This window comes from Urocampus carinirostris, chromosome 13 (genome assembly GCF_059441175.1).
Source record: "Urocampus carinirostris isolate Australia breed hairy pipefish chromosome 13, RoL_Ucar_1.0, whole genome shotgun sequence".
Taxonomy (NCBI): Eukaryota; Metazoa; Chordata; class Actinopteri; order Syngnathiformes; family Syngnathidae; genus Urocampus; species Urocampus carinirostris.
This window is the reverse complement of record NC_142361.1, coordinates 26324348-26348407: the sequence shown is the minus strand read 5'-3', so window position 1 is coordinate 26348407 and position 24060 is coordinate 26324348. Positions and strand designations below refer to the sequence as shown.

At 38.4% G+C, this 24060-nt stretch overlaps 1 protein-coding gene, 1 long non-coding RNA gene and 1 pseudogene across 2 annotated transcripts in view; 2 read left to right on the top strand and 1 right to left on the bottom strand.

Moving 5' to 3' along the window:
- The window catches only part of LOC148354170 (uncharacterized), an 82048-nt gene extending 62141 nt beyond the window's left edge, over nucleotides 1-19907 (top strand). Inside the window, exon 4 of the long non-coding RNA XR_015852570.1 lies at nucleotides 19741-19907. This is a non-coding gene — a long non-coding RNA (uncharacterized LOC148354170). The remainder of the gene's footprint in view (nucleotides 1-19740) is intronic.
- Nucleotides 2959-23541, bottom strand: LOC148354169 (uncharacterized). Its single transcript, XM_088351959.1, has 27 exons — nucleotides 23465-23541; nucleotides 21264-21377; nucleotides 19724-19847; nucleotides 17364-17757; nucleotides 16442-16519; nucleotides 16264-16359; nucleotides 16143-16196; nucleotides 10886-10939; nucleotides 10744-10797; nucleotides 10614-10667; nucleotides 10479-10532; nucleotides 10293-10346; nucleotides 10163-10216; nucleotides 9324-9377; nucleotides 9196-9240; nucleotides 9060-9113; nucleotides 8887-8940; nucleotides 8755-8808; nucleotides 8570-8641; nucleotides 8462-8497; nucleotides 8235-8279; nucleotides 8130-8162; nucleotides 7913-8059; nucleotides 6206-6382; nucleotides 4437-4527; nucleotides 3580-3657; nucleotides 2959-3481 (listed from the first exon to the last, which is right to left on the bottom strand). The coding sequence occupies exons 2-27, from the start codon at nucleotides 21361-21363 to the stop codon at nucleotides 3267-3269; spliced, it is 2325 nt and encodes a 774-aa protein (XP_088208085.1). The 5' UTR covers nucleotides 21364-21377; nucleotides 23465-23541; the 3' UTR covers nucleotides 2959-3266.
- LOC148354171 (U2 spliceosomal RNA) lies at nucleotides 7385-7474 on the top strand (annotated as a pseudogene).
- Nucleotides 23542-24060: the final 519 nt, after the last annotated feature.

Sequence of the window (24060 nt, the reverse complement as noted above, 5' to 3'; positions counted from 1 at the left end):
CAACACCGTTGAATCTGCTCACCTTTGTCTAGGGTGGTCAGTTTTCCTATTCAAAACACCACTTCAGGAAATTAGAAAAACCCTTCCGTTTTGAAAGCATAGGTTGGAACGAGACAATAACAAACTTCAATGGAGAAAGACGGTGAGTTTACTTCCTGGTTTGTATTTTTTGGCAACGGTAGAGACACTTGAGATGAGACTGAAGTTGTCAAAAAGCTGATTAAAAGGTTTTATAGCATCAGAGGTATAGTGTTGAACTGATTCAGCAGCTCCATACATGGACGGGTACAGTGTTTATAGTGTATGTGAAAAATCAGACATAGATAAATACAATTCTCAAACATAGGGTCAAACAGGGATCCATATCAGTATCACTCCTTATTATGGAATGAGGGTAACTCTTTTAAATACAGAGCAACAATTTGGTTCGTTTTCTATAACAGCTCCCATGATGAAGTGTGATGAACCTTTTCTGCTAATTTGAGTGATGAATAGTTGTTAACATAGTAATTGACGGTAGCTAATATTTCCAGTGGAAATTGAAAAAGACAAAATAACATGCTGCAGTGTTTCATCATTTCGTTCCTGGCAGTAGAAAAGGGGCTTTTGAGAAATAAATTGTTATGTTTCATGCTAAATGTCTTTCTGTGATCAACGTTGTCTGCAACACTGAAAGATGTCTGAGAGTTTGATGAAACCAAATGGAACAACATGAGGTGAAGGATTGCGGGCCGAGGAAAGAAACGAGAGCCAAGAAAGGCCTCTGAGAAGTCATGAGTCATTCAGAAATCTCAGTGGTGTCCCCCTTTTAAAATGTTGTGCTGCTAAATTTGGGAAAACAATTAATCTTTCATACGCAAACACAGTTGTCAGCTAAAAGTAAAGGTATTTCTTTTTGTGCCAAAGCAGGAAAAAACTGCTGCCAAGTCCAGACGTTGGCAACTATGGAATTTTGTCTATCTAGAAAAACACCAAATAAATCAAATGTCAAGCATTTCGAGTTTTTCAACACATTTGATCAAATTCTTCAATGCTTAAAAAAGAGATGTATATAATTTGTCTTTAATTCTTAATGTTTCAAAAACAACTTCATGACATGTATCAGATTAAAACACTGTATCGGCAGATACTTAAAATCAAATCAATCTTTATTTTTCCTCCTGGTCCTTTTGCCAAATTTTAGAACCTAATGCTACGGTCGCTACGGTTTGGAACGTTCTCAAAACGGAGAATTGTTTCAGTTAGTATAATTACAGTCTGCTGCAGCTTCTAAAAATGATATACATTATTTACTGTATTGGTGACAGCTAAATTCACGCCATTGCCAGTTCAGTCAAACGAAACAGTGTGAAATCAAATGACTCATGCTAACTTCCAAATTTCCTGGGGGGGAGATTTCTGACGCACTAAGAAGACCACAGAAATAAGGGAAAAAAAACGGTGAGAAGAGTAATAATTTATTGAATTACTAGAAGTGGACCTTTCTGATGAAATTATTTTGGCAAGACTTCACTGTGATGTTAAAGTTTTATTAGAAAACATTTGTGAACAGTTGGAGCACAGGTGCTCTGTGTTTGCTTTACAGACTTAAAAACTACTGGTGCCTTTAGGGTTTTTATGGTTCAGGAGCGAGATTAATGTAGCACAATTTTTCCATAAATTTGCTTTTAGAGAAAACTAATGTTGGGAACAAGCTCAGAGTATTTTAGTTACACTTAATCCTGACAAAGATAGCAATTTCAAGTTAATTTTGATCACAACTTTTATAAAATATCCAACCTTACATAAGGTAAACACCGGGATACAACATTAATATTGATATGTGAGATGGGGATCGCAAAGTTAAAATTGCCAGGGGACAGAAACCGATGGTAATGCGTAGCTAATACGTTTGGAATCCCTGGTAACCCAGATAAAATTATTGAATTAACAAAGTACTTTATCGTAAGTAATACTTATGTGTAATAGATATGCAAATGATTAAACATCGTTCTAAATTAATATATATGTAAAGACATTTTTTACTAACCTTTGTTGTCTTTGATTTGGTCAAGTGGAGCAGCAGGTGGATGCAAATGTGGTAAGAGACGGCAACGGTAGATTAGATATTATACTGATTTTAAACTTTCCACTTGCGAGGATTGGCATGCATTCGGAAGATTTCCTTGCTTAATGGCCTCTTTATTGTAATAATAGTCCCGATCAGTTTGATTTGGCCTTGCCAGCTTTACAAAGGTACTGATGAGTCTGCCTTCTTCGTATTTCTTGATAATTGCTTTGTTTCTATTGTTACCATATTTTTACTTCTCTCTTGAGCATCACTGCAAATCTTGGCACCTATTGCAATTAAATACCTTACAAAAAGTATGGTATTATATCCTCGATTCACATTGTCTTGAGAATGAAAGCAAACAAGATTTTGAAGTAGTGGGAGGGAGTTCTCCTAACAACATATAGGCATTTTCATGATGCTTTGAAGCAAATCAATAGAAGCCCAGCATTTCAAGTTACGTTGACCATTAGCAACAGCGCATCTTAAAGATGTAACTCTACATATGCACAAAATGCTTGAATTTTATACGTTTTTGGACACGCGAAATAACTTGTTGATGTCAGATAGTGGGCAGAATGTTGCAAAGATGGGGCTGTAAAGCATCTTATTTGACAATGTCAAGTGAAAATAAGTGTGCCATATCCTAGTGGTCTGGTGTATATTTTGCCAACAATGTTTGTAGGTGTCAATTGAGCTCCAGAGCTCATTGCTTGGTAGATAAATATCAGTCTGATCATCATGGTCAAAACATTTTTTGTTTGTTTTTATTATAAACACTGGAATGGATCTTTATAGTATTTGCGCTTGCAAAAGTACAGAGGAAAAAAAAATGACTTATTAGGCACTACCTGTCCAAGAAACATAAAAATAATGACCAACAGAGGGAGACGGGACGGAAAGTCTTGTTGGTACACACTTTTTTCCTTTTTGGATAAGAAAACATGATGTTAGGGAGAGGGAGAAGAGGGGAAATATGATTTTAAACAGTCAGATTGTGAAATATTTTCAATAAAAACAAAGACTGTGTTTTATACTTACATTATAATTTCGTTTTGATGGGCAGACTTCATATAGTTAAAAAAAAATTGGAGCCTCGGTTACGAAGATTATTTACATTAAAATCATCTAGTCATATGGCTGAAAACATATATTAACATGACACTTAATCCAAAAGTCCTTTGAATACTCCACTGTCCACCTGGGCTCTTTTCCATTACTGACGGTTCCTCAACCTTCTCTGTGAACTCTGACGAGCAACTTGAGGTGCTGGACTCGTAGAAGTGAGAAGAGCACAGCCAGTGGTGAGGCAAACACCCGGGGGGCCCCTGAGACCTGCGTGGCCCCTGAGTCCCGGCAGGCCCGTTTGTCCCCGCTCGCCCGGCTTTCCGGGTTGGCCGTTAAAAACCCGTCCGGGCCTTCCACGTTGACCTGTGATTGACCCGAAATTTGATTTACATTTTTAATTGTACTGTATGTATGATATATATTCTTGGACTGGTGAGAAAGCAATCTAGTAAGATTTTTACCCATGATTCCTTGCTCTCCTGTGAATCCAGGTATGCCATGACCTTTGGCTCCTTTATCACCTTGTTCTCCTCTCTCACCTGTGCACATTGACCCCCCCACACATATAGATCAAAGGTTTGATCGGGCCTAAAAAAATCCAGCTCGGCATTAAGGCCTGACCCAGCCCGAACCAGACCATTTGCAGGACCGAGCATGAAATAAAACCGAAATTTCATATTGTGATTGTGAGGACTTGGGAGGAGAAGAGGTGGTTTACAATAACGATTTTAAGCTTTTCTTTTGTAACAAAATCTGAGTTAAACAAGACTGTGTAGACATTTACACACTTTATATTTCTGTGTCTGCAGAGGTTATCTTAATTGAAAATTTTCTATCTTATACTGCAGAGTTTGTGGTAAAAGTTTAAAGCCCGTCGAAATGACGTAAGTGTTGAAAAGTGAGGCTTAAACCAATGCAGCTGTAGGTCCTTAAGAATCTAGCGCGACTTTGAGAGAGAAGCAGTGAGACAAAGATGAACAATGATGGGTGTATAATTTAAAAAAAGGAGAGAAGCCAGACCTATTTGTAATGATTAATATTTTAGGCCAGACCCTAATTCCGGCCTTGCTAGGGATTACTCAGAATACAGCAGACTAACCAAAATAATGTAATTAGCCCGGAAAAGTCCTGTTGATTAAAGTCTGAATGGGATCATGATTAAATAACACCTTGTAAATATTTTAAAGTTTCATTGGCCTATCAGTAAGGTGTCCCATTAGCCAATGCCCCAGGTGCTTGTTTTGATCCAGTTCACGTTGGGACATAATGGTTCTATCCAGCGCCATGGGTGCAATCTGTCTGCTTTCTTTTTCCACACCTGGCCCTCCTTGCTGGCCCGAATCTCCGGCTTCACCATAAAATCCTGGCAGGCCAACTTCCCCAGTATCACCGTCTCTTCCAGGATCGCCCTGACAATAAAAGAAAAAATATAACATTCATCTTTTATACATCAGGTTCTCTAAACTTATTTGCTTCTTCCACCCATTCAGCTCACATAAGAGCTGATTCTGTCTGCATTGTATGATACTAATAAACTGATTAATGGGGCCCTGTGTGTCTCTTGCCCCAGTTAGCAGCCTGCTAGTCTGCCGTGTCCATTTGTTTATTCCGAACCGGTCTGGGTTTGTCACTTGAGCCGCTTTTTCTTGTTGGTTAACCTGGCTACTCGCTGCTTTTTTTGGGCCGGCCAGCCTCAGACTTTTCCGTCAAGGCTACAAATGCCTTTCGTTGATCGGTCCAGGTTAGACCCCGTTAGCTCTCCATGTGTTATTTTTGCCAAAAGCCCCTCTTGGCTGCTTGCCTTTAGTTGTACCATTGTTGCATCCACCTGCGACACGACTGGGCACTCGCCACAAAAACTACTAAAACTTGGCTTAAAGCACTCTATGACCAAATAAGATATAGACCAATATGGTGACTTGATTGCTCAAATTCATGATCAGTTCTACCTAAATTATTCTTAAAATCGGCCGATAATTTATATTGAATAATCCTTATTGTCATTGATAACAACATAGTGAACGTGGCACTTATGTGTCCTTCTACAAGGCAGATGGTTGTTTTAGCTTATATTTAAACACTAATTTAATATTTACAGCTTGGTACTAACATAGTTAAAGCATAGTAATAACATGCGTTTGTATTTTAGAAATTCATATAAAAATAGTGGCCCTTTGTGCTAATCAAAAACAAGAAAGTAGCTCCCATCTTAAAAAAATTGTAGACTTGGGGTTCCAGATCTTTTCTGCCTGGACAAAAAAATGGCCCAGTAGTCTACATCCATCAAGACTGACTGACCATTAATGAGTAATGGTGAGATACATTTTGAAAATTGACAGACTTGGTACTAAAGAAATCAGTTCAAATCATGGCTGACATCTCAGTTCGTCACGAATGGATATCCGTTTATTTGATGAATACGTAACATGAATTGCTAACCATTGTAAATCATATAGAATCGTTTGAATTATATTCAAAATAAACTAGATATATCAAACTATAGTTGCTGGTTCACGCCTCGACCGAATCATGCTTAAGACTTACAACATTGGTACCCGTTGCCTTGCTGCTTGGCGGTCTGCATTAGGGGTTGGAATTGAGGGGTTTGGTCACCGAATGACTCCCAACGACAGGTTTTGCAACACATCGGTTGGGTAAAACTATCAATCCATCATTTACTGTACACAGTCACATGTGTGTCTGTATAGGAGCCAACCTCTAATTAATCAGCGATAAGGCGAGGAAAAAGAAGAGTGAATTACATAGTAAATATATTCTTTTTTGTTTTGAATTGGCTCTGATACAAGTACTAAGTGCTATGTCATGTATATGACCTCCAAGCTTCGTAACAATATGGAAAGGATTTGACGGCAGTTGAATCTCTCCAAAAAACATTCAACGCATACCAGGAGACCACTGCTCGATTATTTGTCCTCACGTCGATGTGGAAATTTGCAAGGTTTCCTTTTTCCGCCGTCCACCACAGCTGACCTACTCCAGACATTTGCAATGCGAGGCAACGGAGCGAACAATGTATAGATATTGAGAAGTGTGTTTAGCTCAAGAAATGATACAAAAGAAACTTACAGGAGGTCCGGGCGGGCCTTGATTCCCAGGTGGGCCCGGGGCCCCCATGGGAACGTCCCCGTAGAGAGGACACACGGCGGCACACGTCCTCTTGATTGAATTGGCAAAGGTGGACATCTGCTCCAGAACGACTTTCTTGCAAACTTCGATCACGTGTTGAGCCGGCAGAGTCGGGCCCTGCATAACAAGTCGTTAGCGCCCATTTCACTAGCTCAGCCCGAATGTGTAACATGGCCGATGAATATTCCAGCACGAAGCACGCCAGAGCCATGGTAGTGTTTCAGAGGAAACCCGGGAAAAACAAGGCCAATGGGATTTCCCCTGACTCATTATGGATTTATGAATGTGCTGATTGATGAGACCTCATGCTAGGATAAGTGTTGACTAGAGAGAAAATGTTGATAAATTGTTTCTGACCACAATATTTTCAACCAGACTAGTAATGACGTGGGTGAGCCAACTGAGCAAATTTTGCAGATTACATCAAGTATACCATATTTTCTGGACGATTAGGCACACACAAAACCCCCAAATATCTAAAGTTTTAAAAAACGCCTTATAGCCTGAAGCGCCTTATATACTGGAGAACATGGTAGATAAGATTGGAAATTCATACATTATTTTAGGTGTGCATTACTACACAACATTTTAAACTACGAGCAATGATTGATCAATTGATAATCATCGCTGGCCTAAAACGTTTTAAATTGTATGGGATTCTAACCCGGGTTATGGCCATGAGGGCACTGACATTTTATCACTAGACAGCTCAGATACAAAAAAGCATCAAATATTTTCTCATTATCACACTATTCTCACTCACAGTGCCAGAAACACTGATTTTTCATAGTGCATTCTGATAGGGGAAACGGTTTCCACTTCTTTACGTCAATAACTTTGAGAAAGACAGAAACCCAAAACAGAATGTATTTCAACAAAATACTATACAAGCTCTTTTACGTACATACACATATTAAACTGAGAGGTTATTTGCGCACATATAAAGAAGTGGAGTGACAGTTCAACCTATCCAAATGCAATATGCAAATAAGTTTTTCTGGCACCGTGAGTAAACATAGTGTGATGATGAGATAAACTAATGCCTTTTCAAATGTCATCTGTACCACTGGTAGTTTAGTGTTAAATTGTCTGTGCCCGTAGCCCATCGCAACCATGATCATTGACTTTTGCAATCCAGAGATGGAATAAGAGCTTGCTCTGTCCACTCCACGCATCGGCCCGGTATTGCAGTACCTCCGGGAACGGTGCATTCGCAATGATCACAGCAAGGCTTTAAGGCTAGGACCTTAGCTTGGCCTTTTGGCTGAGAGTAAGAGTCCCGGCTCCTAGGCTTTGTAGCGTATTATGAACTGACCGATAATGGATAATGAATAAAGAAGATAGAACAATAACCCTTAAAAAATCCCCCCCCACCTCAACGATCTGTGTTCGATTGGCGTTGCAAACAATATTTTGCAATTATAATTTATTGATATTGATTAATCATTGCTCTATTATACGCTATTACTTGCCGTAAGTGTACCTGAATAAACACGGTAGCTCTTACTGTAGTCTCAAGTTCCTACGTCTTACGGTCCTGTGCACCTTATGTGTGAAAAATCTGACCAAAGACGATTTGGGGGGGATGCGCCTTATAGTGTAAAAAAAATACGGCAATTCCGTAATTTAACATAATTAAAAACTTACTGGGGGACCTGGGGGCCCCTGAAATCCATCTGGTCCTCCTTCACCTCGCACACCTTTGGTTCCCACAGGACCCGAGCGTCCACTCGGTCCTGCTGGTCCACGCCTGCCCCGTCCTCCCTGAGGGCCTGGCTGCCCTCTGTCTCCAACCTACGTTAAAATACCTACTTTAGATCAAAACATTTCCGAAAAGCGTGGGTTAATAACTAAGTCACCTCACCCTTCCTTTTGGTCCTTTCACACCTTTTAGTGCCTTTAAAGACAACAAAGAGAGACATGAGCAACATAAAAAGGAAGAGAAACAAATATAAGATGGTATATTTACCGGATCGCCTTTGATTCCTTGAATTCCCGGGATTCCTGTGTCACCCTGTACAAGGAAGGAAGGGGGGCAGATATTTCATGCTGTGAAAAATGATTACTTTAAGACATTAATAAAGTTTATATCATGGATTATATTGTATTTTCCTAAACCCTCCCTCTTTACACATGAAACATCTGCTTCTTCTATTTCAACACATCAGATTTCCGGAATCATATTGATGACAATACCTTGCTTCCTTGTCTTCCGGCCACTCCCACATGCCCCTGCAAAGACATATCATAGTTTACTTGCTGTTTACTAAATAAACAAGCATTTTCAGTTAATTCTAAACTTACATTAGGCCCTGGTGGCCCAATAAATCCTGGTCTTCCTGGTTTCCCTGCAGAGCCTTTGTAACCTCTTAAACCCTCGGGAATAAAACATTTATTTAAACAACCAAAGAGACTGCCTCATTCTGCTTCCATTTATTCCCCTAATCGTGGTAAAAAACAAATTACTTCCGTCAGTAGGTACAACTTACAGTTCGACCTTGAGGGCCCATCTCTCCCGCCACTCCAATGCTTCCTTTCTCGCCCTGTTAAGACAGGCTCAACAAATGAAGCATCTAAACCTTTTGCAATATATTGACCATTCCTAAGAATATTGGTTTTACCGTTGAGCCAACTTGGCCTAGTCTTCCACGGTGACCTTGTGGTCCTTGATAGGCCTAGAGAAGTGACACGAAATAAATTTCTCTGCTGCAAATTGATCTTTTATTACAAATATTATTTTAAAAGATGCATAAAAAACGAGTGATAATTATCAACTTCTCATTCGCTTTAATACCTCTATTCCAGGATCCCCATCTCTACCCGGTATTCCAGGATCTCCAACAATGCCCTAAGGAAAAGTGACTTTGATTCATTATTATAAAGTAAATCGTGTTTTGTAGCATAGATGACGTTTTTGAAGCAGTTGTCACCTTTTGTCCGATGATGCCATTTCTGCCCTGACGTCCTGTGATTCCCTAAGTCAAACAATACATAGATTATAACTGTATTTAGCCTTCAATGTGACATCTATCAGTGCAATCGTGTGTGGTATACATACAGGTTGCCCCTTCTGTCCATCAGTCCCTCTCTCTCCAGGATCACCAACAATTCCCTGTTGACCATTAGCATATTTTACTATTATCGTAGTTGTTGACGAATAAAGTATTTAATTAAGAAGATGTACTGCTTATGTTAATCATTACAACACATTTTTAAAGTAAGAATTATAATCATTTCTTTGACAGTTAGCAACACATCACTTAAGTTAGCGTAGCTGGTGGCTAAGACTACTGCTTGTGTATTTTGATGAATTACCAAGCACACAGGTATTTTATTGAAATGTGTAGTAATGAGTAGTCTACTCTGCTACATTTACTCAACTAACGTTTTGGACAAATTGTAACTACTGAGTATTTTTTAGGCAAGACGTCTTGGTTTACAGTTTCAGAACATGCCTTATTTTAGCATATTAATATCTAAGGTAGTTTAACTGGGGCTGTATTTCTATATATGCAACACACATACTGCTATCCTGTGTTTTTAAAAATTATGAATTACTACAGAATGACAAATACTAGTTTTACTTAAACAACAGGCTTTCTGATAACTGCAACGGTTTATACTTATTATCAGGTAGCAACCTGTTAGGGTCTGGTGCTTCTGTCCACCAGAGGGCCCCTAATTGGGTTGTAATGGGGGCAGGTGTTTGGTTGTGACAGGTTTATTGTTGTTTTTGAGCGTTTGTGTGTTACTTTGTTGAGTGTTTTGTTGTTAAATATGAACATTTTTACTGCATTTTGGTCCACCGCTAATCATAACAGTTTCAAAGTCTAGAAGATCAATCATAAGTTGTATTTGAACCATGCCATAGCTAAAGCTAAACCAAACCTATCGCACCTGCTGTCCTCGAGGCCCAGGGTTCCCATCTGGACCGGTGTTCCCCTTCTCACCCTACAAATATTGTGATACAATTATAACAACAGAAAGAGGCATCTTGAAAATTCTGGTGAAGAGAAACTATTGATACCTTTACTCCTTGAAACCCAGCAATCCCTTCATATCCTCTTTCGCCTTTTGTGCCCTAGCGGTACAAAATTATAATATGAATTGCAAACTATCAAAAATATTTGTATACTGGAGCTTGAACTGATAAATTTGAAAGTTATTTAATTTCATGACCAGAATTGCAAAATAAGATGGCAGGTAAACTCACAGCAGGGCCATGCCCTCCAGTATTTCCGATGTCTCCGGCAGGTCCTCGGACACCCTTTAACAACAAAGTGCCATCATACGGATTAGAAGTCTAAGGAAACTGCAATATGAATCATTTTCAATTGCTTGAATTAACCTTGAAACCTCCTGCTCCTTTCAATCCCTTCAGCCCCTTCTGACCTCGCTGCCCCTGTAGAGACATCACAGTGAGTTGCATTGTGACATTGTATTAGTGGAAAAGCTGTTGTGACAAGTAATGGCTTTACCGCAGGGCCCCAGAGACCTCTCATTCCTTTCTCGCCTTTGCTTCCCATCTCGCCCTGAGGATGATGCATGTGATCTATCATTAACTACTGCCAAAAATCAAACGGAAATGTAACTCAATAGGGGTGCGAGGACAGAACTTACCTTAGGGCCTGGCTCACCCACGTTGCCATAGTCTCCCGTGTTTCCTCTGATGCCCTGCAAAACAAGTTTGTAGTGACTAATAATTAAGTCCATTATACGAAGACTTCAGAGACAACCGCTACTTAATACAGTCCATTGACTGACTGAATGATTAATCTAAAAAAGCAGTTGTTTTTTTCGTGGGTATTTGGCAATGGAATCAGATTCAGTGATCATTTTTATTACAAAACATAAGAAAAAAATGTGTCAATGTTTTTTTACATTTCTTTCTTGGAATCGTCGCACAAATATAGGTGAAAACCTAGCAATTGTAGAAAAAGGAAGGCCCTTTTCCTTGGGCCTTATTCAATCCAAAACAACAAAAACGACACTCAAATTTGCGACAGGGACTTCATGACACACTTACATTCTCACATAATGCATGGCTTGTGAAATCAAGGTCTTGAGACATTAGGAGAAGGCCCTAAATCATGATTCCCATAGTGATGTACAAATAATTTAATATATATTTAATATATGATAAATACATTGAACACACAGCCTGTGTGTCTTGTGATACTTTGAGGGAGCAGAAAAGAATGGAGCCGTCTTTAAACAGTAAATCTATAATTAACTACAGAATATGAATTCTTTCAGGATGACAGAGCTTTTGCACTTGATTCTGGAATCATTTTCATTTATTGGTTTAGTAGGTTAACTAAGGTTAAATCTAGCTCACATGAAACATACCATATCATCGGTCTAGACATATTAAAATCAAGTAATGTAAATGTTGATGAAGAGATCCAAAAATTCTTCAACCAATAGACACCTTGCCCGCATGCTGGTTTAAGATCAGGTAATTGTGCAATTGTGTAATTGTAATCCTGTGCAGTCCTTTGAGACATTTTGTTATCAAGGGCTATATAAATAAATGTCACCTGACTTGACTAATAGTGTATCAAATCAAATACTATTTTTATAATCAATTTATTGTTTCATAATTTTGCTCCATAAGAGTAAATGTAAATGCTCTGCATTTATATAGCACTTTTCAAGTCAATGAAGGCCTCCCAAAGCGCTTTACAATGTGCTTCACACTTCTCCCTTTTACACTAACTAACTGCAGCATCAGCCACGCAAGGCAACTACCTGCTTTCGGGGGCCTCTACGAACGCTCTACCTCCTGAGCTAATGCCGCCCAAATATCATGCTATCTATTGCTCGATGGTAAAAATACTGATCATCCTTCTGGTTAATCGAACTTCATTTAAAAACATTTTAATTTTTCTAAAAACATAATTTTCAAAAAACGCGTTACGCAGTGTCGAAAAAGTAATGTAAAATGATAGACAAATACATTTTGGGGGATCTACGGAAAAGTAATTGTATTGAGAAGTTAAAATATTTTCTCAGATGTTAACAATTTAGTTTTACTTGCCTATGTTCCAGCATGTTATGCTATGCGCCCTAATTGTATGCCAGTTTTAATCAGTGTTTTTTTAAAAGGTTATGTCTTTTTTTTTCCCCTAACCCAATTAGCCAAATCTGATATATTTCACCGGAATAATTGATTAATGGATAAAATAATCTAAATATAATCATTGAATGATCAAACGTTAAAATATTCTTCCGTTTTAGCCATTTTTAACATGATAGATAGATAGATAGATAGATACTTTAACAATCCCCTGTAGGGAAATTCACACCTTGTCAATACCAATGAAACTGACATATCTATTATCGTAAGCGGCTCCTCTGCAAGAGAAGGTAAGTACATTTTTCCCTGAGATGACATTTTAGTCACCTTAATTTTCATAAAATTTACACTACATTCTACTGCACTCGATCATAAATGCAAGTACAGCCCAGCACTTGTTTATAGACACACCAACCACCTTAAATACAGACATAAAACGGCTTCTCTGGGTCAACTTAAAACATGGGTACCTTATGTTGTCTGTTTATTTTAACATCTCCTCATTTTAATAACGGTTAACCTCAAAGATGGCTGACAGCATGGGAAAACACAAGAACGTGATCTATCACATATTTACACACTGGCAAAGCCTACGCTAGCTTAAAAAATAATTTAAAGAAAGACCACCCATCGTAGGTTTTAAGTGTGTGCCAGGAAAGAGCCTCCTCAAAATGCAAACAGGGAAAGAGATAAACATGTTGGGCCTCTGTGTTTCAAGGCGTTACAAAAGACAGATGTTTACTCTCAAATGACCTCCAGCTGAACACTCGGGACGAGAAAATGTGGCATAAACGTCTCTGGAATCTTGTTCTGTAGGCCTGCATACTGTAAGTTTGTGCTGGCAGTCCAGGAATTTCCTTAAGAATGTATTAAAAAAGTAAACTCTTACGTTGAAATTTAGTTTCTTCCAAATGTCCCGCTTATATTGTCATCCAAGTTATAACTCCACTTTCCTTATTATTTTCCCTTTATTGAACCTATCTTTCATTTTAGCTGAATCGGGGCTATCTTTCCTAATGTATAAAAAAAAAAAAAAACGTTTCTGATGTCTGCTCAGCATCAACGAGTCAGGAATTCAAACGTGCGTCCATGGGCCAAAGTAAGCGTGATGTGCCAAACTTCACACTCCACCAAAGCAGACATGGTGTCATTAAAGACTCAAGGGGGTCCTGGACAATTGCCTCTCACGTCTGCGTTTGGAGTGTTCTTGGGAAAATTTAGGAGGGAATCAAGCCAGACTCTGAAGAACTGTTCCCAATATTAAACTACCATGATGACGCATTTCAGAAGAACCATGTGAAATCTGTAGAATCGTACTCCAAAAACATGATCTATGTTCTAGGAAATGATTGCTGTGCAATATTTCACTTGAGAATCAAGTTATTATTCATTACCCTAAACCAAGGGTCACAAACGTGGTGCCTGCATGATCCATGTAGCCCCCTAAGAACCCGTAAATAACTCTCGGACCAGTTCTGAAAATAGTTCATTATTGATGGGTTGTTAAAGGAATTTTGCCCAATACAAAACTACTGAAATAAATAGACGCCGAGTGGAGCTAGGCTGAAGCACTAGATCACATGTGTCAAACTCCCGGCTCGCGGGCCACATCCGGCCCGCCGTGTAATCATATCCAGCCCGCAAGACCATTTTACATTATTGTTATTAATGACCCGTCAATATGAACGACGCCGTCTCATCCCTGGACATCAGATTCTGACGTTTTAGTCACTGTACCTATTCTTTCATATATGACGTATACTAGACTATATAACCGGGGTCGGAAACCTATGGTTCGCGAGCCTGATTTGGCTCTTTCTATGAGTACCTATGGCTCAGAGACAAATTTAATTGCGTGCAAATTTTCTCCATCTCGTTCAAAACTCGAGCCATTGATGCTGTTCAGATACACGCAAAGCCAAACCAAAGCTGAATTACAAAGCTGTACTTTTCAAAATATATAGGGCACGTTTTCACTACAATTTACAGTCAAGGTGTCACACAAAAAAACTCGTTTTGGCTGTACAACGCTAAAGAATCCTTTATATAAAAGCTCACTATATAATCTGTGTTCAGTGTTCAGATACTTTTTGATGAATCCACGGAACAAATTGTAAATACGCCAAAACACCGTGAGTGGGTGAGCGGGAGGGATCGGTGGAGCTATGCAAAAAGTGCAAGCACTGCCTCCCATCGCTCGCCCTACTCCGTCTGCGCCAAAGGTAAGCACATCAGGCTCCCTGTTTGCAGAATGTTGTGACGTTTTTACTAAATCATTTGTGTAGTCGTGTAGCATTTTCACATTTCTACGTTGGACAGGAGATATATTAAGGAGAGCAAAATCTTTTGGGATATTTAAGTTTTTTTAAATATATACATTGACATAAGAGCAAAGGAATTTGAATGTTATTTTAATGTTAAGTTCTAAGTTGTATAATTTAACAAGATATTTGTATTTGCAGCAAAATAATAAATACTGTATAAGTGATTTAAGGTTTAAATTTAATATGCTTGTCTGTTTTTATTCATATTTATGTTCCAAAAACATTCAGTTTAAGTTTGTTCAATAAATGTTTATCCTGGTTGGCCCGCGACCTTAAGTGTGTTTTGAATTTTGGCCCCTTGTGCAATTAATTTTGACATCCCTGCACTAGATGTTACCTGAAGTGACCGTGGATGCTTATTGTTGATTTAAAGTGATCTGAAGTAATGACGCTGGGAACGGTCTGCAAGTTAACTGAACACATACATCTTTATTCTTCTTGACTTCTATTAAACACCAATTACAACAGAAATAGCCAAATGAAACGACGGCAAACCAGCTTAGAGTAGCATAGCATAGACTAGCGGTCAACACCTTCTGGCCTTCTGGGTCATACAGTATACCTGTCGGACAACACAAACGTTCCTACCTTTATACACATAGTAAATAATGTGTGCCACCCCATGGAATAAACAAAAATAACAGTCAATGACACTTAAACATTTTGGCTCTTACATGGGTCATTGTGATTCAATAAAACTGGCATGAGAAATATGATTTCATTAACAGGCTCCGACACCAGAGATTAATGTGTCAATATTTCTGTTTTTTGTTTGGACACTGGGAGTTTTTTTTAGACCAGTTCTATGTTAGTTACCTTGTTTCTGGGTTTTGTTATTGAACATTATCCTTTTTTTAGCATGCCTGCCTTAGTTCCTGCTTATTCGCAAAGCAGTACACGTCTGGGCGTATCAACGGACTATACACCTGTGATTTTTGACTGTATTGGAGTAAAAATAGGGACATTAGGTAAATGCTCTATGTATCCATGTTCCCAAATTTGGCCGTGATTAGACGGTCAATCATTGAAATAACATAACACAGATGGGACCCTGAGTCAAAGGAAGCTAGTTGTATTGGCATGGGCATCTACTGTTTTGTATTCCTCTTGTAAGCGTTCTATTCATTCCAACCAGGATGAGAAACGGAGCATGAGGGAGCATATCCATATTGTTTTTGCACATTAATGAAGACAATTAACACTCCTAAATCCGATGATCATCTTCCAGTTTGTTATTTTACACCTCAGAATAAAGGATGACAAGCATATTGTCTTTACGTCTGCTTTTATATTTACATCCAGGGAAACGTATTACAAAGAGGACCCTGAACTTTTAACTATCCCATAGTGCTTCTGGCTTCAGGTGTTTTTCCCATCCTACTATGCAAATTTTCCACAGTTCCACTGTTTTGACAGATTTGTAATCGGTCAGTTGAAATTTAGTGTATTTTGCAGGGAAAAAAAGGCTACTTACCCAATTTCCTAGTCTGCCTGGATCGCCGTCCTTACCATGAAGACCCCTGTGGCCCTGCATAAAAATATTATAAATGAACATGCTTCAACTTACCAGTGTCGCCTTTAAGTTGTAAATTCACCTGTTGCCCCGGACGTCCCTGGATGCCCGGCTGCCCATGCATGCATTTGCAAGACGCTCTCCCGGCTGTCAGACCGATCTCTGCATATCCTCCACACTGATGCCGAAAAAAGTCCCGTTTAAGACAAGAGTGATTACAAAGCACAATGGTAAAAGCTGCAGAATGCTTCTGGACTCACCACATTGGAGAGTTCACAGCAGCCTTCATTATAAGCCTTCTCCGGGTCACAGGACACATCCATCTGCTGGAGGTCCACCTGGCGCGAGTTGGAATTATTCCATTATAAAATCCGTTTTAATACAGTACACCCTAGGGTACGGGGACCCTGCCTTCAAATGTTTACATTTGCGGTTTGCTTTTTGGTCGCTTTTTATGGCGTTTTACTTACTGTACGACATAAACCAAAAATAATTTTGCATGCCTTTAAACATACACAATTTAAAGTTTGGGTTTTAAAAATGTAGCTTGCCATATGCACTAACGCTTAATAAAAATGCTGGTCTGCCTTTGGTTTATGCCCAGGCACAATGAAAATACCAATATCCAATTGAATTAACTACCTCCCATTATGCTTTTCTCTTCATTCAGTTTATAATTTCATGTGTTTTTTTAAGATGCTTCCAGGGCTTGCTAAAGATGGAAGCAGAAACATTAACCATGGAAACAAAACTAGTAGTCACACAAATCACTACCCTTGCTAAGTTGCATGGCTAAAGCCATTTGACCATTGTCAATATTATAAAAAAGGCGACAATTAAAGCAAGGGGAAATTCCAAAGCCGTGACAATCCTCGAAAGTAAAAGTTTTAAAATCGGTCTCATTTTTCTATTCCTGCTTTACCCCCTATACATCCACATGCTATTCCACTAGACCAGCTCGTTACGTCACACCAAACGTAAATGAAATTTATTTTCGCTAAGTTACCAATAGACGATTAGGACATGTATTTATATTAACAGCGTAATCAAAGCAAGGAAGTCTATGCATTACCATAGGTTTCTTTCCCCCGCCATGCACCAATTTCACATTGCAATCCCCGCTTTAGAACAGATTATTGTTAGATCTCGGAGTTTCTAAAGAAGACCTTGATGTACACATACTGAGAAAGCTCGGTCCCTCGCGGCCCTCTTGACAATGGAGGTGTAACCCTGCCGGATGACTGGCATGGGCTCGTCAATAGACTCCACGCTGACCTCCTCGCAATCTATCAGCAGCTTTACTTGGCTTCCCTTCACACTCAGGGCCAACTTGTGCCACTCGCCGTCGAATAGCTTGCCGACATTGTGGAAGGTCCTCAGCATGTGGCTACCGCTGGAGCTGATGTAGAAGAAGTCTAGAGAGAGGGTATCGCCCTGGAAACGCAGGCCCACTTGTTCTTGACCGTCCGGGGCGCTGACCTGCCACAGGTCCCATGATTTCTTAACCACGTCCTTTGTCAACTTAAAGGTTGCAATGACGGAGTAGTCAGAAGGAAGACCATCAGGATACACGTCTCTGTAGTGGGAGAGTTAAGAGAGTCAAACTGAACCTTTCATGCTTGACCTCGACGGTGGAATTTCTACAACTTTGTAAAATCATGCCTGTGTGAGGCTTTGGCTTTACGGACTCATGAATCAAGTTTCTCTCATGTGGCCAGGAAAATGACACTGAAGTCATAAAAGCAAAGCTTCTCAATGCCCGCAGAGTTAACAATCTTGTCCATCGTAGTAAACATCGTAACTTTAGATTGTAGAGCTTTACCAAAAACAGGAAGCAATTACGTCTGTCTTGCTATTAGTCTTTCGGCAACATAAATTTAACTAGTTTTCCTCGACAGAAAAATGGTATCGCCTAAACAATTCCGCTATTAAAGATATTAATTATGGCACTGCCGAAGAACAGGAATGTGTTCAAGGGCCCTTCAAATTGGGACAAACTGCAGATGACATTGTGCCCCTATTAGTAGATATGTAACAATAAAGTCAACATCACGATACTGCAGTATTTTACTTTAAACAGTATGTCACAAAAATGAGTACAACCCTCACATTCCTGCAGAGATTTTATTGTAATGTTTAATAGAAAGATGCTGTGGAATGCTCTTCCCCCTGAAATTCGATCTGCAACCCCAGTGGAAATGTTTAAATCCAAGCTTAAAACACACTTCTATTCTATAGCATATGAATAACCTATAATAACCTATATTATACGTTGACAATATCTGTGTATTATTTGCCCTCATGTAGGTTTTAGATCAGGGGATGGTGTCATAATAGTCTGTGGTTTGCAATAATCTGTGGTCTGTGCAGCCCTTTGAGACTCTTTTGTGATTAAGGGCTATACAAATAAACATGACTTGACTTGACTTGACTAGAACATCACTGAAGAAACATAGCTTTTACCCAGTGAAAATGTAAACAAAGGCCATGACTTACTGGAAAGATATCCTCTTTATTTATTTGGCTCAGGTGGTGGTGCCACCCTTCACTGCAGGACACACATTTGATGTCACTCACCTACTGTCAGATAGCTACCTTTTATTGTGTCAAAGCGATGTTCAATTAAACATTATGAAATCTCAGCAGAAATGTGAGGGGTGTACTCACTTTTATGACTTACCATTTCATCGCCTTTATCATGTCAGAGTTGGAATAAGAATGGCTTAATACTACTTTTTACTATTTGTTTCTGAGACTTGATCTGTCTATCAGTTGATATTGATCATTTCCTATGATTAATTACATCATATGAATTTGTGAGATATTATCATGGTGACAATTGCACCTGAATTTGAATGAACTCAAAATAACACGGCTGTATATCACAGTTTTGGTTTATGGATTTGAGGTTGTTTTTTTTCAATCGAATTGTCTTTATTCTGTAATTAAATAAATGCAAAATAATCAATCCCTGTTGAGGCTGCATGATGGCGTGGTTAGCACATGTGCCTTACCGTTTAGAGGTCCTGGGTTCCATTGCGCCTACCCCTGAGTGGAGTTTACATTTTGTGCAAATTTGAGCTTCGTCCTTTACATGACAAGTTCAATTCTCAGTGGTCCTCTGATGGGGCATAATGTTTTTGGTGGTTGCCTTTTTTTTTTACCCATTTCTATTAATTACAACCTGGTAGTAACGTAACAATAACATAGTAACAAAAGAAATGCATATCAACTGGTAGCCTTTCACGCTATATCAGTAACAAAATAAAAGCTAACAGCTTCAAAAAGGTTGGTGACCTCTCTTCTAGCTGATATTTTATTAGTGCATCTTAATTTTAATCTGGAATGTTTTGAAGTAAGTTTATACTCCAGTTTATTGAGTACCCACACGGCCACAAGGAATTATTACAGAAATCTACATTAACATTTTGTCTTAGACAATATGTGCTATAAAGTTGTGTTAGTTTAATAGTAACAAAGTAAGCATTGAAAAGCCATGTGCTTGTCAATACACCCACTTCATTCATTTTTACCGTAAGTACCTCATGGTCTTTTGCAGATGAATTGCGGGGTTAACGCGGTAAGCTACCACCTCCGGGTCTGAGCCTTGCACCCGCTTCACTCCTCTCGACTCGGACACACGGAACTCCTCCAGCAGATCGAAACCTCACAACAAAGGAAGAGTTTTAGCTGATAACCCAACAGTGAATTAAGGAAAGCGATGGCATCTATCAATGGGGGTAAGAACTAGGGCTACAACAACCAATCGATAAAATCGATGTAAAATATATTATTAAAAGTGTTGGCAAGGAATCAGATCATTCATTTGTTGTATCAAATGATTTATGAGCCAATAAGTACGTTAAATCAATGTAAATAAGAGTGCACACGATTCCATTGTGACGCTGAAAGTACTACCACTTCAGGGGCGCCAAGACGGTTTCTATAAAGAAGTTATCTTACATATGAAAAAAAAGATTTTTTTAGGCATTTCATCATTACAAACCAAATTGGCATGGAAGTTGCAAACTTCGTAGTGTTTGACTGTTTAATCATGAAACTAAATTAACAATTTTCAAAGGAGAAGTCCTGCCGAAGTATAGAAAAAAAGTCAATAAAATAAAAAGAAAAACAACATTAATGACACAAGAGGCAGATTCTTAAGCATACTATATACCCATTTTATATTGATACTGTTTATTACAATCAAAGATTTAACAAACAAAAATTGTTTAAAAAATTGAAAAGTTGGTTTACATTTTCTATATTTTTTGTGGTTAAAAGAAATCGCTACACATAAAATGAAATGTATTGCCTTTTTTTGTTTTATATGAAAAATCCAAATTATAATATGATCTTTGGATAAGGTGGTAGGAAAAGAGTAGCTTACATATTTGCGTGTGTATGTATAGAATATATTTGTATGTAGTTTTTGTTTTCCAAGTTAACTGACAAACACTTTGACTGGGTAAGTGTGAAGCACATTGTAAAGCGCTTTGGGAGGTCTTCAATGACTTGAAAAGCGCTATATAAATGCAGACCATTTACCATTTTTTAATTGTTTTATATTATAGAATATTCTGTTGTTTTGTGCACTTTTGTGATTTTTTTTATGTTAGTCCAAAACTTGAATATTTGAATAAAGGGGAGGAAATTAAAAATGTCTTTTAAGAAAACCTATTCATCAAGTAATCGAAAAGAATAATCAACCAATTCATCAAATATCAAAACAATTTAGTTGCAGCCCTAGTAAGAAGACATTACAATTTAGATAGAGATAGATACTTCATTCATCCCCGTAGGGAAATTCACACACATTTATTGCGTGCATCCTCAATCACTTAATAACCGAAGATTTTTTTTTTTTAATAATATAACTGTTTTTCTGGCATTAAGCTGGATCATTATGGTACAATTGGTCATGGCCTGCAAGGCGAACGACTCAGTAAAAGACGAACACTGACATCTCCTGGGCATTATTTGGTAGAGCGGTGCTCAATATTTTTAAAGCTTGTGTTTGATGCTCGTGTTCCTTCTTTTTTTCATAAATGCAGGGGGAACAAAATAAGAGAACAAACTTACTTGGTAATTCTTGGCCTTGTGTGCATCCCAAGGTGACAACTAGCAACGCAAACAACTGCGTGGCTTGATTGGCTGCCATTTTCAGATTTGGGAAAGTCATGCGACTAGAAGTGCCTAGAAAGCATTTAAAATGTCATTTCAAGGTCAGTTTAAGACATAGTTGGGCAGGCTTTTTTATAAACATCGGCCTACCTAAAGTAAAAGAAAAAACAAATAATTTAATTATCCTGATAACCGTGATGATAAACGTACTGACATATCACGGTTACCAACGTGGCGCGCCACGTAACCCCTTAAGATCACCTCAGTAGCCCAAGGATTCGTTCTAAAAATAGCTCACCGGTGATAGGTCATAGTGATTTTCAAGGAAATTTTAACCGCCTTGAGAAATCATTGACATGATCATTGTCTTTAAAAACATGATCAATTCTTTTGCAAATCCTTTTGAAAATTCCGCTTGAGCCTTCTTCCTTTGGGCATAGGTTATTGTATTGTACAGCTGTGTTTTTATAAAAGTATTTTTTGTTTTCTTTTGTGCTTTTACCTCTATAAAAAGCCACAAAACAAAATGATCCTATGACTTCTATATCTAAATCCATCTTTGCCCTTATACAAGGCAGAGGTTTTTGTGGTTGACTAAGCCTAGTTCAACCTTACTCATAATAATAGCGTATTAATACCATAGTAATCACATAGTAACAAAAACATGATACATTTTAGGAAAGCATTTCAAACTGGTAGCTCTAAGCTTCAAAAAAGGTTGGTGACACCTGTTCTACTGTATATCACCCTAAAGACTCAGCTTTTTTTTTTTAAAAAGTATTCAGATTTTCTCATTAAAAAACAGTTTTGACATACTACCTTTTTTTCCAGATTGATAGTTGTTCAAGGCCAAAACTGCTCAATTTGTTGAAAAAAAAAAAAAAAATTCTGGGCACTTATATAACAATATAGCAACATTTTTGTTAAAGGTTATCCTAGCGCAGAGGGCAATACTTGTGGTCCACGTAGAACAAAAAAAAAAACAAAAGTATTCAAAGAAAATCTGCTACTTTTCTATGAAGATGCTGTAATTTAATATCCAGGGTTTCCCCCAAAAATGTGTACTTTGACACTGAATAGCCAATAGACTTTTATCGTTATTGGTTTTTGAGTAAAAATGGTGTACAATAGGCTTACACTCTTGCAAAAAAATGCTCTGAAAATAATCTGTAAATGTGAAAATGAAGCTGAAGCTTGTGGAACTATTTGCACTTCAGCTATAATTTCCACATTGCCAGGAATGGTTTCAAAATGTATTTTTTGTATGAAGGTAACCACAATATCTGCCATTCTTACACCAAAACTGAAATAGAAAAACAACACCTGCCAAATCATACATTTTCTATGGACTTTATATGTTTTTTAATCATTTTAATTGTGTACATCATGTAACAATTTTTGTAAGGGAAATAAAAAAGTGGGAGTTTTTTTTGCCCATTGAGTCCTGAATCAAGATCGTCTCGATCAATGATAGCATCCGACGTTATCGTAGATTGCTAATATTGTCGCGCTATTCTGCATAGTCCGTCTTGCTGTGAGTAAATAGTTGCGTTGTGTTTGTAAGGTCTTTTCATGTTTAATAATGGGAATTCCGACCATTAATATGAGGGGCAATTGGTTGAAGTTTACAGGTATGCTATTTAACGTCAAAGTGTGCCTATGTTTTCTTAGGACACCCTGTGTGTACCAGTAAATAACAGTGCCCTTATACAAGGCAGATGTTTTAGTGGTTGGATATTTTACCCTTAAACCTCTTAATAATGAATGAACAATGAAACCTTTTATGAATAACTTAAATTTTATATTAACAATATCTGTGTATTATTTGCCCTCATGTAGGTTTTAGATCAGGGGTTGGTGTTATAATAGTCTGTGGTTTGCAATAATCTGTGGTCTGTGCAGCCCTCCGAGACTCTTTATGATTAAGGGCTATACAAATAAACATGACTTAATAACTTGATAACTTGATAACATAGTTATAACATAGTTATTACATAAGTTGTCATTTTAGAGCTGCATCTCAAACTAGTCACCCTTTGCGCTTATCAGTAATAAAAGTTGGTGACCCCTGGACTCCTACATGATCAATTCTTCCGAGGTTTACAATCAATAAACATTTGGAATCTTAATTAAGATAATGCGATGAAAATATGACTCACATATCCCGCAGGGTGAAGATTTCTGGGGCTGCCGCGGATGGATCTATTCCAGGTCGGGCTCTAACGTCCCATCGCGGGCCAGGCTTTGAGCTTAACAGGAGAAGCCTTCAAAGTGGCATCTGTGGAGCTCAGATCAGGCACGGAGACCCCCGTGCTCCGCGACACCTTTGGCGCCGGCGGGATCGAACGTCGCTCATAGGCCAGTTGAGACCCAACAGGCGCATGCTCTCTTTGTGAGGATTGTGGAATCTTCACAATTGCTCTGGTATGGAAGGTCAGTGCCATCCTTTTGGTTTTTGCATTCTTATATAGCATGCATCTTGTGTGTTTTTCCTGATTTTACAAATAAACAACCTTTTTTTAAATTATCATTTATGATTTCTCATAATCGAGAGCAAAAAACGTGGGATCACTGGGGCCAGCGTATCAGCATCCTCAAAGGCTAGCTAGGAGAAAGATGTAGTATGTCACAGCTAAATACAAGATGCTCTGCAAACATTCCACCTGGAGAAGACCACAACGTTGTTGCTATGCAGTGAGTCACACACAGAGTAATAGGAAATTTAAAATAGGATGAAATTGGAAATAATTAGGCC

Excerpts from the sequence above, each read along its gene's own strand:
- LOC148354169 (XM_088351959.1), bottom strand. The coding sequence starts at position 21,363 with ATGACTTTCCCAAATCTGAAAATGGCAGCCAATCAAGCCACGCAGTTG. Across the intron at positions 17,758-19,723 it reads CATCTGCAAAAGACCATGAG|AGACGTGTATCCTGATGGTC; the intron begins GTACTTACGGTA and ends CTCCCACTACAG. Across the intron at positions 3,482-3,579 it reads AGGAGAGCAAGGAATCATGG|GTCAACGTGGAAGGCCCGGA; the intron begins GTAAAAATCTTA and ends GGTCAATCACAG.